Source organism: Nomascus leucogenys, chromosome 7b (assembly GCF_006542625.1).
Source record: "Nomascus leucogenys isolate Asia chromosome 7b, Asia_NLE_v1, whole genome shotgun sequence".
NCBI lineage: Eukaryota > Metazoa > Chordata > Mammalia > Primates > Hylobatidae > Nomascus > Nomascus leucogenys.
The window spans coordinates 28,376,366-28,391,196 of NC_044387.1; the positions used below are offsets into that span (position 1 = coordinate 28,376,366).

The following is a 14,831-nucleotide window of genomic DNA, read 5'->3' on the forward strand; positions in this document are numbered from 1 at the left end:
CATTGCCTAGATCCATTAATTCATTGAGGGACTGCAAAATGGTGATATTCCAATTCTGTCAGTCTTTCTTGACATTTCAGTTAGACTACTTTCATAAAAAGCAGCTCTCCTTCACCTCTGTTTGGTAACCTTGACGTATGGTTTAGACAAGAAGGGCAGGATAAATGTCTGATTTTTCTTCATTTAACAGTTTTCACAAAAAGAAGTTAGTGCCCTCATATTCTCCAAAGTTGACTAGTAAGTTTCCTTTTTTTTTTTTTTAGTATCATTATGCACTCATGAACTTATACATATCTGATGTGTTTCAATCTGTTGTAGGTATTTCCTTATAGATGTTCAACAGGGAGCCTCTTCAAGTTGTCTCATGACAATTTGAGTTCTACTATAACCCTATTAATTTTTGGAAAGCTTTCTGAATTTCTGATATGACAAGATGTTCTCAGACTTATCTTGTGCATTTTCAGCCCCAATTTTGAATGAGCCAATTCTTGAGGAGTCCTGGTTCCTTTTGGTGAGAAATGTTATTTATACACCATGGTCTGGGTATTAGTGGTACTTATTGCTACTGCGATGGTCACTATTGCTAGGCCTTTTCATTGGACATAGCTAGGAAATACAATAATTAAAAGATTAAAAACCATATTGAGACTTCCAATTTAAGTACAGCTCTGCAGGGTTCTTATTTAACTTAATCAGTATTACATCTATATTTATTTTCCTCAAAAGTTTAGTTCTTCATGACACCAGTGTAATTAATCATTTTTAACCCCATAATATACATTGTGTAACAACTGTTTCAACTGAGTAGAAAATCCTAAGGCAAGCAAAATAGATTTTGTCACTGTCAAAACAGAGGCCTAATGTGTACTTCAAGATTATTGTATATCCACTTGGTAAATATTTAGAATAATGACTGGTATACAAAATAAGAATTCAACATTGAGCCTTTTATATAACTCCCTCCTTCTCTTACCAGTTCTGCAAAATCTGCAGCCTCCAAGTCACTTAATGCCATGTCTAATTCCATCTATGTTAAAAAAAAAAAAAGAGTAACATAAATATTTGACTCGTATTAGTTACTTTTTTAGTAATGGCCATATAAAAAGTGCTTAATTACTACTTGAAAAATTGAGTATCTTTCTCCTTTGTGTTACTTAGGAAATGTCTCAAAATGGAACATATTGTTTTTAGGCTTTGCCATTGTAAAACAGTTTACTTGTTCAACATATTGTTTTTAAGCTTTGCAAATATAAAACAACTTACTCATTTAACATAGCATATTTCAACTAAATCTCAAAAACTGCAAAATGGTCTTCACATATATTCAATGCATAGTAAATTTATGAGCTTCAAAAGTTGCTTTCCAGTTTTAAGTTAGAAATTAATTTAACCCTTTTGATTTTGTAGAAGAAAATGACAATCAGTCTTAAAGTAGCCAACTTATTTTGAGTTGTTCTCGTTTCTCCATTTCTTGCACATTACTCAATAGCTGGATTCTTAAAAAATATCAACATTCTTCCCTGTCTTTCTCCTGGACACAATGTTTTGCATTCAAGGGTTGTCAATCTTTATTCCTAGATTAAAACACGAAGGCAAGTGTTCCTCTGGAATCTGGCACAGTTCAACTACCCCACAGAGTTATTAGAAAAAAAATCTCTTATTAGGATTTGGGTTTTGTTTCTATGGAAATTGCCTGAACTCTTTCATGTATCACCTTTGTTCTTCTTTGAAGCATTCCAAATTTAAAAACAGAATAAATTTAATCTGAAGTTTAATCTGTAATACAAATATATATATAAATCAAAACTATTGGCAACTGAATTTTGTAGCATACATGCAATTTGTGAATAAGAATCCCTTTTTTTTGAGACGGAATCTTGCTCCGTTGCCCAGGCTGCAGTGCAGTGGCGTGATCTCAGCTCACTGCAATCCGCCTCCCAGAGAGTATTTTTTTCTTTAAAGGCCAAGACACTCTCTGCAGGACTGTTTGACACACTAACTGTGTCTTACTGAGATGACAAAAGCTTTTGAAATATTAGTCATGCCTTTCAATGCTTTTCACACAGTATGAGTTATTACTCATTGGTGACCTACATTTTTCTGCATCTAGCAAATACTTCAGGTTCCGTTTTTTTTGGCTCTTAGTCTGTCTTGTGAAAAACCACAGGACAAAAAATTACCAATTTGTGGTATTTGATCTCAGAAACTGTTCAATGAGTTGCTATTCCTGCTACTAAACTCTACAGGCTAATTAATGTACAAGATTAATATATATGTTTGTTTATATTCCTTAAATGAAAACATACAAATATCTTTTCTCTTAATTATTTCACTGTACCCTAGGAAAATATGATTGAAAAAAAAAAACATCAAAATGAGGAAATTCTCAAATACCTGGTAAGAAAAACTAAAGTAAGACCTCATCATATACTAAACCTGGAACACGTAAGTTTTTTCCAAGTTAAAAATAACTATTTAGTTTGTTTTTAAAAATAAACAAGCAAAAATAACTATTTCCACCTAAAATTGCCAGGCATAAGTTACCTCACACACGATTTTTTTTTTTTTGAGACGGAGTGTCCCTCTGTTGCCCAGGCTGGAGTGCCAGTGGCACAATCTTGGCTCACTGCAAGCTCCGCCTCCTAGGTTCACGCCATTCTCCTGCCTCTGCCTCCCGAGTAGCTGGGACTATAGGCGCCCGCCACCACGCCCGCCTAATTTTTTGTATTTTTAGTAGAGATGGGGTTTCACCGTGTTAGCCAGGATGGTCTCGATCTCCTGACCTTGTGATCCGCCCACCTCGGCCTCCCAAAGTGCTGAGATTACTGGTGTGAGCCACCGTGGCTGGCCTCATACACGTTTTTAACTAGATTTCTTTTGTGGACATAGTTTCACTCTGGTTGCCCAGGCTGGAGTGAAATGGCGTGATCTCGGCTCACCGCAACCTCCGCCTCCTGGGTTCAAGTGATTCTCCTGCCTCAGCTTCCCAAATAGCTGGGATTACAGGCATGCACCACCACACTCAGCTTATTTTGTATTTTCAGTAGAGACGGGGCTTCTCCATGTTGGTCAGGCTAGTCTCGAACTCCCGACTTCAGGTGATCTGTCTGCCTCAGCCTCCCAAAGTGCTGGGATTACAGGCATAAGCCACCATGCCTGGCCTTTAACTAGATTTCTTAAGGCATTAAATTCCTTAATATTTTCCATTAGAAGATACATACTCAGTAAATCCTACTATTTTTAATACAATGAGAAATCTCAAGAGAAATGGAATCAACCTAAGTGTTCATCAACAGATGAATGGATAAAGAAAATGTGCCATATATACATAATGGAATACTATTCAGCCATAAAAAGAACAAAATCCTGATATTTATGACAACACAGATGAACATAGAGGGCATTATGTTAAATGAAATAAGCCAGACGCAGAAAGACAACTACCACATGATCTCACTCATATGTGGAACCTAAAAAAGCTGGTATCACAGAAGGAGAGAGTAGAATGGTGATTACCAAAGGCTTGGGTAGTTAGGGGAGAGGGTAAGTGAGGAAATGTTGGTCAAAGGATATACAATCACAGATAAGAGGAGTCAAATTTAAAAAAAATATTTAGAACAGGTAAGCTTACAGAAATGAAAACCATGCAAATGACTGCCTGGGGCTGGAGGGGTAGGGAGAAGAAGAAATTGCGAGAGGAAAGACAGAAGTAAATAATAACTATTAATGGTCACGGAATTTCTTTATTAGATGGTGAAATGTTCTAAAATTGATTGTGGTGATGGTTAGGCAGCTCTGTGAACAGGCTAAAAAATGTTGGATTGTACATTTTAAATTGGAAAATTCTATGATATGTGAAATATCTCAATGAAGCCATTAAGGAAAAAGAACTTATTAAGTTCACGTAACTACTGTTCAAGTTGAAATTTTAAAATACACTGAGTAGAGAATCTTGACTATTAAACTGCTGTGCTATACTGCCTTAAATGAAGTAATTGGCAATTTAAACAGATAGGGCTTTATTGGTCTAAAACAGTGAGGTTTAATAATTTACTCTCATGTCTCAGAATGTTTCAGTATAAAGTGAAGGTCTTAAAAATATTTTGAACTAAAAAAATGAAATTCACAACTTATCAAAACTTATATGGTGCAGCAAAAGTGGTGCTCGGGGGAAATTTATAGCATTAAATGCATATATTAAAAAAGAAGAAATATCTAAAATCAATAATCTAAGTTTCTATTTTAAGAAACTAGAACAAAAAGCAAATTAAATCTAAAATAAGCAGAAGAAAAGAAATAATGAAACTTAGAGGAGAAATCAATGACACTGAAAACAGGAAAGCCATAGAGAAAAATCAATGAAACCAAAAGCTGTTTCTTTGAAAAAAATCAATAAAATTTATAAGCCTCTAGCCTAACTAAGATAAAAATAGAGAGGACACAAATTACTAATACCAGAAATGAAAGTGGGGGCATTAGTACAGAGTCCAGGGACATTAAAAGGATAGGAGAAGAACACTGTAAACAACCCCATGCTCACAAATTTGATAACCTAGATGGAATGGACAAATTCCTTGAAAGATACAAGAAGAAACAGATACTATAAAGTGATCTATACTTATTAAAGAAATTGAATCAGTAATTAATCAACTTGCAAAAGCAGAATGCACCAGGACCAGATGGGTAGACTGGTGAATTCTACCAAACATTTAAGTAAGAAATTATACCAATTCTCTATAATTTCTTTCAGAAGACAGAAACAGAGGGAATACTTCCTAACTCATTCTATGAGGTCAGCATTACCCTAATACTAAAACCAGACAAAGACATTATAAGAAAAAAACAAAAAAAAATGACAGGCCAGAATCTTTCATGAACATAGATTCAAAAACCTCCAATAAAATATTAGCAGAGGGAATCCAACAATGTCTAAAAAGAAATATACACCACAACCAAGGGAGATTTATCCCAGGTATGCAAGGCAGGTTTGACATTCAAAAACCAGTTAATGTAATCCATCAGATCAATGGGCTTTAAAAAAATCACATGATTCTATCAATATATGCAGAAAAAGCATTTGATAAAATCCAATACCCCTTCATGATAAAAACTCTTAGTATACTAGGAATAGAGGGAAACTTCTTTATCTTGACAAAGAATATCTACAAAAAACCTACAGCCAACTTCATAATTAATGGTGAAAAATGAGATATTTCCTAAGATCAGAAAGGGGCAAGGATGTCCCCTACCACCACTCCTTTTCAACATCATAGTGGGAGGCCTAGCTAATGCAATAAGGCAAGAACATGAAATACGTGATTGGGAAGGAAGAAATAAACTGTCTTTGTTCATAGATGACATGATTGTTTACACAGAAAATCTGAAAGAATTGACACAATCTTATATATTACAATTTTCTATATTAACCCTATATACTGCATCAGTATATAAGGAGCCTCCACCTCCCAGATTCAAGTGATTCTCCCACCTCAGCCTCCTGAGTAGCTGGGACTACAGGCATGTGCCACCACACTTGGCTTATTTTTGTATTTTTTGGTAGAGGTGGGGTTTCACCATGTTGGCCAGGCTGGTCTTGAACTTCTGACCTCAGGTGATCCACCCATCTCAGCCTCCCAAAGTGCTGGGATTACAGGCATGAGCCACTGCACCCCAGCATAAAAGTCAATTGCTTTCCTATATACCAGCAATTAATAAGTGGAATTTGAAATTAAAAACACAATACCGTGTACCTTAGCACTCCCCAAAATAAAATATACTTAGTTATAAATTTAACAAAGTATATACAATATCTGTATGAGGAAAACTACCATACTCTGATAAAGGAAATCAAAGGAGAGCTAAACAAATGGAGAGATATTCCATGTTCATGGATAGGAAGACTCAATATTGTCAAGATGTCAGTTCTTCATAACTTGATCTATATATTCAATGCAATCCCAATCAAAATTCCAACAAGGTATTCTAAAGTTTATATGGAGAAGCAAAAGACAAAGAATAGCCAGTACAATATTGAATGAGGAGAACAAGGTCTGGGGACTGATACTATCCTACTTTAAGACTTAATATAAACCTACAGTAATCAAGACATTGTATTATTGGTGAAAGAACAGACAAATATGTCAATGGAACAGAGAGTCCACAAATATACCCACATAAATACTGTCAACTGATCTTTGACAAAGGAACAAATACAATGTAAAGAGCAAAGATGGTCTTTTCAACAAATGGTGCTAGAACAACTGGGCACTCATATAAAAAATATCAATCTAGACACACACCATACACCCTTCACAAAAATTAACTCTAAGTGGATCATACGTCTAAATGTAAAATGCTCAACTATAAAATTCCTAGAACATGGGAGAAAATTTAGATGACACTGGGTGTGACACTAACTTTTTAGAGACAACACCGAAACCACAATCCATGAAACTGATAAGCTAGACTTCATTAAACTAATCTGGTTCTTTGAAAAGATATATAAAATTGATAGACCATTAGAAAGATCAACCAAGGAAAGAGAGAAGATCCAAATAAGTTCAATTAGAAATGAAATGGGAGATATTACAACTGATACCACAGAAATACAAAAGATTACTGAAGCCTACTATGGACATCTTTAAGTGCATAAACTAGAAAACCTAAAGGAGATAGATAAATTCCTGGAAATATACAACCATCCTAGATTAAACAAGGAAGACATAGGATCTCTGAACAGACAAATAACAAGTAGTGAGATTGAAATGGTTATGGAAAAACTGCCAACAAAAACAGTCCAGGACCAGACAGACTCACAGATAAATTCTATCAGACATTCAAAAAAGAATTGGTACCAATCCTACTGACACTATTCTGAAAGACAGAAAAAGAGGGATCCTACCTAAACCATTGTATGAAGTCAGTATCACCCTAACACCCAAACCAGGGAAGGACATAACAGAAAAAGGAAACTACAGAATGATATCCCTGATGAACATAGGTGCAAAAATCCTCAACAAAATACTAGTGAACCAAATCCAATAGCATATCAAAAAGATAATCCACCATGATCAAGTGGGTTTCATACCAGGAATGCAGGGATGGTTCAACATACATAAGTCAATAAATGATACACCACATAAACAGAACTTAAAACAAAAATCACATGATCATCTCAATAGATGCAGAAAAAGCATTTGACAAAATCCAGCATCCTTATATGATTAAAACCCTCAGCAAAATCAGCAAACAAGGGACATAACTTAAGGTTATAAAAGCCACCTATGACAAACCTACAGCCAATATTATACTGAATGGTGAAAAGTTGAACGCATTCCTCCTGAGAAGTGGAACAAGACAAGGATGCCCACTTTCACCACTTCTATTCGACACAGTACTCAAAGTCCTAGCCAGAGAAATCAGACAAGAGAGAAAAAAAAGGGCATCTAAATAAGTAAAGAAGTCAAACTGTCACTGTTTGCTAATGATATGACTGTATACCTAGAAAACCCTAAAGACTCATCCAAAAAGCACCTAGATCTGCTAAATGAATTCAGCAAAGTTTCAGGACACCAAATTAATGTACACAAATCAGTAGCTCTGCTATACACCAACAGTGACCAAACTGAGAGTCAAATCAAGAACTCAACTCCTTTCACAATAGCTGCAAAACAATATTTAGGAATATACTGAACCAAGGAGGTGAATGACCTCTACAAAGAAAACTACAAAACACTCATGAAAGAAATCATAGACGACACAAACAAATGGAAACACATCCCATGCCCATGGATGGGTAGAATCAATATTATGAAAATGGCCACACTGCCAAAAGCAATCTACAAATTCAGTGCAATTCCCATCAAAAAACCACCATCATTCTTCACATAACTAGAAAAACCAATCCTAAAATTAATATTTGGAACCAAAAAGGAGCCCTCACATCCAAAGCATTACTAAGCAAAAAAAATCTGGAGGCATCTCATTAACCCAACTTCAAACTCTAATATAAAGCCGTAGTCACCAAAATGGCATGGTATAAAAATTAGGCACATAGAACAATGGGACAAAACAGAGAACCCAGAAATAAAGCCAAATACTTACAGCCAACTGATCTTTGACAAAGTAAACAAAAACACAAAGTGGGGAAAGGACATCCTATTCAACAAATGGTGCTGGGGTGGTTGGCAAGCCACATGTGGAAGAATGAAACTGGATCCTGATCTCTCAGTCTTATACAAAAATCAACTCAAGATGGATCAAAGACTTAAATCTAAGATGTGAAACCATAAAGATTCTAGAAGATAACACTGGAAAAACCCTTCTAGACATTGGCTTAGGCAAAGACTTCATGACCAAGAACCCAAAAGCAAATGCAACAAAAACAAAGATAAATAGATGGGACTTAATTAAACTAAAAAGTCTCTGCATAGCAAAATAAATAATCATCAGAGTTAACACCCCACAGAGTGGGAGAAAATCTTCACAATCTATACATCTGACAAAGGACGAATACACAGAATCTACAAGGAACTCAAACAAATCAGCAAGAAAAAAACAAACAATCCCATCAAAAAGTGGGCTAAGGAGATGAACAGACAATTCTCAAAAGAAGATATACAAATGGCTAACCAGCATATGGAAAAATGATCAACATCACTAATGATCAGAGAAATGCAAATCAAAACCAAAATGCGATACCACCTCACTCCTGCAACAATGGCCATAACAAAAAAAAAATAGATGTTGGTGTGGATGGGGCAAAAAGGGAATACTTTTATACTGTTGGTGGGAATGTAAACTAGTACAACCACTATGGAAAACACTGTGGAGATTCCTTAACTAAAAGTAGATCTACTGATTGATCCAGCAATCCCACTAGTAGGTATCTACTCAGAGGAAAATAAGTCATTATATGAATAAGATATTTGCACAAACGTTTATGGCAGCACAATTCGCAATTGCAAAAATATGGAACCAGATGCCCATTAATCAACGAGTGGATAAAGAAAATGTGGCATATATATATATTCCGTGGAACACTACTCAGCCATAAAAAGGAACAAAATAATGGCATTTGCAGCAACCTGGATTGAATTGGAGACTATTATTCTAAGTGAAGTAACTCAGGAATGGAAAACCAAACATCATATGTTCTCACTCTTAAGTGGGAGCTAAGCTATGAGGATGCAAAGGCATAAGAATGATACATTGGACTTTGGGAACTTGAGGGAAAGAGCAGGGGGTGGCAAGAGATAAAAGACTACACATTAGGTACAGTGTACACTCCTTGGGTGATGGGTGGACCAAAATCACAGAAATCGCCACTAATGGACTTACTCATGTAACCAGACACCACTTGTTCCCCAAAAACCTACTGAATTAAAAAAAGAAATGGGCCAATGGCCTTAACAAACACTTCACCAAAGAAGATATTCAGAAGGCAAATAAGCACATGAAAAGATTTTCCACATCATATGGTCATCAGGGAAATGCAAATTAAAATAACAATGACACAGAACTAGACACACAGTAGAATGACCCAAATCCAAAATACTGACAAAACTAAGTCCTGACAAGGATATGGAACAACAGGAACCCTTATTCATTGCTGGTAGGAATACAAAATACAGCCACTTTGGAAGACAGTTTGGTAGTTTCTTACAAAACTAAACATTCTCTTGCTATTTGACCAAGAATTAATTGCCCAAACGTGGGAGCAACCAAGATTTTCAGCGAATGGATAAATAAACTATGGTACATCTGAACAATGAAATACTATTCAGCATTAAAAAGAAATGAGCTATCAAGCTGTAAAAAGACAAAGAGGAACTTAAAATGTATATTACTAAGTGAAAGAAGCCAATCTGAAAAGGCTACATACCATATGATTACAACTATATAACAATTTGGAAAATGCAAAATGATGGAGGCAGTGAAAAGATAAATTGTTTCCAGGGGTTAATGGAAAGGGAGGGATGAGAGGGACAGGCAGAACACAGAGGATTTCTGGGGCTGTGAAACTACTCTGTATGATTCTAAAAGGATGGATCCATGTCATTTATAATCTGTCTAAATCCACAGAATGTAAACCACCAAGAATGAACCCTACTGTAAATGATAGACTTTGGGTTATTATGATATGTCAATGTAGGTTCATCAATTATAACAACTATACCCCTGTGGTGGGGAATGTTGATAATGGAGAGGCTATGCATGTGTGATGTATGGGGGAAGGGAGTATGTGGGAAATCTGTACCTTTCTCTCAATTTTACTGTGAACCTAAAACTGCAGTAAACAATAGAATAAAAAAAAAAAACTTCAAATGTTATTGTTATTCAAATTTTATATTAATCAAATAGAGCTTTAGACTACTTTAGCAGAAGGTATCTAGCTCTCTTCCCAAAAGTATTGTTCTTAATCTCCTAACTGGACTACAAAATGTATAAAACATCTAAGCCAGATCCTGTTTCCTGTGTATTAATTTCACCTGCTCAACTTGACTGTGAACATCTAGAGGTTTTTCTGGATTCTGCAAAGCATGGCACAGACTAGAGCAACCGGCCCAATGAACACTGATCTCCACACAGTAGTGTTAGATGTAACAAAGATAAAAGCAGCCAAAGCATTGGCAAGATAAGCAATAGCTATGGTTTAAGGCAATGAATTAAAACTATATACCAGAATTCACACAGTGATTTCTTTTTTTTTTTTTATTGTACTTTAAGTTTTAGGGTACATGTGCACAATGTGCAGGTTTGTTACATATGTATCCATGTGCCATGTTGGTGTGCTGCACCCATTAACTCGTCATTTAGCATTAGGTATATCTCCTAATGCTGTCCCTCCCCCTCCCCCCACCCCACAACAGTCCCCGGAGTGTGATGTTCCCCTTCCTGTGTCCATGTGTTCTCATTGTTCAATTCCCACCTATGAGTGAGAACATGCGGTGTTTGGTTTTTTGTCCTTGCAATAGTTTACTGAGAATGATGATTTCCAGTTTCATCCATGTCCCTACAAAGGACATGAACTCATCATTTTTTATGGCTGCATAGTATTCCATGGTGTATATGTGCCACATATTCTAGGCATTACCATTCAGGACATAGGCATGGGCAAGGACTTCATGTCTAAAACACCAAAAGCAATGGCAACAAAAGCCAAAATTGACGAATGGGATGTCATTAAACTAAAGAGCTTCTGCACAGCAAAAGAAACTACCATCAGAGTGAACAGGCAACCTACAAAACGGGAGAAAATTTTCGCAACCTACTCATCTGAAAAACAAAGGGCTAATATCCAGAATCTACAGTGAACTCAAACAAATTTACAAGAAAAAAACAACCCCATCAAAAAGTGGGCGAAGGACATGAACAGACACTCAAAAGAAGACATTTATGCAGCCAAAAACACATGAAAAAATGCTCATCATTACTGGCCATCAGAGAAATGCAAATCAAAACCACAATGAGATACCATCTCACACCAGTTAGAATGGCCATCATTAAAAAGTCAGGAAACAACAGGTGCTGGAGAGAATGTGGAGAAATAGGAACACTTTTACACTGTTGGTGGGACTGTAAACTAGTTCAGCCACTGTGGAAGTCAGTGTGGCGATTCCTCAGGGATCTAGAACTAGAAATACCATTTGACCCAGCCATCCCATTACTGGGTATATACCCAAAGGACTATAAATCATGCTGCTATAAAGACACATGCACACGTATGTTTACTGCGGCACTATTCACAATAGCAAAGAGTTGGAACCAACCCAAATGTCCAACAATGATAGACTGGATTAAGAAAATGTGATTTCTTAATTTGATATTCTTTTAGGATGAAATAAAGAAAACCATATAAATCTTTTAATGAAATATATGCTAAATTAACAAAAATCTCAATGAAAAAGAGGTAGCCTTCACGTGGAATCTGTAAGCCCCCAATAGACAATATTTTAGAACATCTTAAACTTCTTTGAGGGAAGATAATATTTAATCTTAATGTATCTAAATTCAAAACACACTGCCCCTAAAACATTAAGTACCTCTATTATCACAGAAAAAAGGGACTATATATTTTGAGGGAAGAGGTTTCTTTAATGAAGAAATTCTGACAGAGGGGCAAGAACCTAGGTAATGGCCAGGTAGAATGGCAGGCCTCACGAGATGGTACCTTCTGACTCATGAAGTGGGCATGGGCCCTGTGACTGAGGATAAAAAACCCCAGAATGGGCATGAGACAGTCTTTGGAACCAGGGTCTTTCTCTTTTAAAGGTAAAGTTATCTAGTTACTTTCTATGTTTCTATCTATATTGAACACTTATATCCTTCCCTTCCCTTCCCTCTTCCCTCCCCCTTTCCTTTCTCCTTTCCTTTCCTTTTTCCTTTTCTCTTCCCTTTTCCCTCTTCTTTTTCCTTTTCCTTTCCTTTCCTGAGATAGGGTCTCACTCTGTTGCCCCACTGTAGTACAGTGGTGCAATCATAGCTCACTGCAACTGTGATTGAGTGGGGAGCCCAACTCCTGGGCTCAAGTAATCCTCCCACCTCAGCTTACTGAGTAGCTGGAATACAGGTATGTGCCAGCATGCTCTGCTAATGTTTAAAGTTTTTGTGGAGACAGGGCCTCCCTATGTTGTCCAGGCTGGTCTTGAACTCTTGGCCTCAAGTGATCCTCCCACCTCAGTCTCCCAAAGCATGAGGATTACAGGCATGAGCCACCATGCCCAGCCAATGCTCATATATTCTTATGAAAACATTAGGTAGAATTATATATCTCATACTTTTTAGTTTTTTATACAATTTAAGAAAATGGTAGGCCAGGTGCCATGGCTCATGCCTGTTATCTAGCACTCTAGGAGACTGAGGCAGGTAGACTGCTTGAGCTCAGGAGTTCGAGACCAGCCTGGCAAACATGGAGAAACCTGGTCTCTACTAAAAATACAAAAATTAGCCAGGCATGGTGGTGTGCATGTGTAGTCCCAGCTACTTGAGAGGCTGAGGTGGGAAGATCACCCGAGCCTGGGATGTGGAGGCTGCAGTGAGCTATGATCACGCCACTGCACTCCCAATCCAGCTGGGGTGACAAAGCGAAACCCTGTCTCAAAAACAAAAAGAAAGAAAGAAAGAAAAGAAAAAGAAAGAAAGAAGGAGAAAGAAAGAAAGAAAGAAAGAAAGAAAGAAAGAAAAGGTAATTATTGTCTTGAAATATCAAAAGACCAGGCAGTTGATAGAGCTAAGGACAAAAAAAATACCAGAAGGCAAAGCATCTTTTGAACATGCTCTAACACCTCATCTCCTTTCAAATAGTAATTGTATGATAATGCTCCCATAACTACAACTACAATGCGCCAGGCACAATTCTAAATACTTCACATGTAATAACTCATAACTCTTCCATGAAGTAGGGACTATTATTTCCTCCATTTTACAAATGAGGAAACTGAGCAAAGTTATTGATACATCAATTTAAATAACTATTAAGCTGTCAAAAAGGCATTTATTTAATCATACATTGTAGAGCCTTATGAAGAGTAGGAACTTGAATTAGGTTTCTTCTGTAACATAGCCTAGGTTTCTTCATGAGCAGAGAAGTGGCTATGGCATAATGCCTCATTTAATACTAATACAAATGCTGCAACTAAATAGATTATATGGTGATCTACATTGATGAAAATGTCTGAAATAATCTTGTCAATCATTCAATAATAAAGTTATTCTAGGTTTACAGATATAACTAAAATCATATTGATAATTCTTAACCGTCATACAGTCTTACTATTGGTATGCGATACATGGGATAAGCCAAAAGCTAATCACTTATGTTCATGTAAAAAAAGATTTTGGTAGAGTGGACTTTGTATTTTAACTGAGAATACTGTTAGTCAATCATGTCATCCACTTTTTTTTTTTTTGTACAGAAACATAATTCTAACTTGATAACCTTACATTATAAAATCAAAGTCACAAAATTCCAAAGTAAGACACACCATTTAATTACGATTTCTGAAAAGTAGTCCCAGCTTGGACAAAGCTTAAATTTAAAAGTAAGAGGAGAGAGCTAATTTCTACTTGTAAAGAATAATTTCTCTTTCTGGGTTTATTGCACTAGACCTCCTACTTTGTCAACCAATTCCCTCTTTAACTTTTAACCGTAATTCCAAAAATAACAAAAAGTCTACGAAAAAAAGAGAAGATACAAGATTATAATAAGGCAACTGGTTCTGGTTCTTCTTTATAATACCTAAGATTACCTTGATTTCCAGTGGAAGTGTGAGCCACCGGACTCCAGGGAGGTTGTCTAAAAGTACTGCACTGGAAGCATCGTACTGCTGAGCACTGGGACTGGCACTGGAATGCAGTTTCACAGGCTGAAGTGCTCTTTGAAAGAACAAGTTAAAAAAATGATCCAAACGAGGAACATTCTCAATCTGGCAAAAGGCACTGGAGAAATAAGAGCTGTAAGTTAGAACAACATATGGAAATGGTGGTCATTTTTTGTGTGCTCCTAAGGGAAATGGATCTTTCCCAACTACATAGGCTATCTTCCTCACTCCTCTCTTCCTTCAGTAGAATAGCTGCTAGAATGTTACTGACGGATTGTGTAAAGGAATTCACCCTGTCCATACTTTTTACTCTAAAACCTACTCTCAAGTGTGTCGAGTAGATGGCTCTATGGAAGAACCACAGGGCTAACACAAGTGACATATTTATAACAGAAAGGGCTGAAGTACCCTTTTTGTAAAAAATGTAGGTTGTTTTTACCTCTGACTATCTTTTCACCATTTACAACTCCTGAAATCTTTCAGGCAACGTGGAATGATAAAGAGATTTTG

At 36.5% G+C, this 14,831-nt stretch overlaps 1 protein-coding gene across 1 annotated transcript in view; it reads right to left on the minus strand.

Annotated features, from left to right (window-relative positions):
* The window catches only part of INTU (inturned planar cell polarity protein), an 83,573-nt gene that overhangs the window by 25,685 nt on the left and 43,057 nt on the right, over positions 1 to 14,831 (minus strand). The window contains exons 8-9 of the mRNA XM_003264640.3: positions 14,250 to 14,439; positions 974 to 1,027 (exon numbers count right to left, since the gene is read on the minus strand). Coding sequence (XP_003264688.1) covers positions 974 to 1,027; positions 14,250 to 14,439 — 244 coding nt within the window. The remainder of the gene's footprint in view (positions 1 to 973; positions 1,028 to 14,249; positions 14,440 to 14,831) is intronic.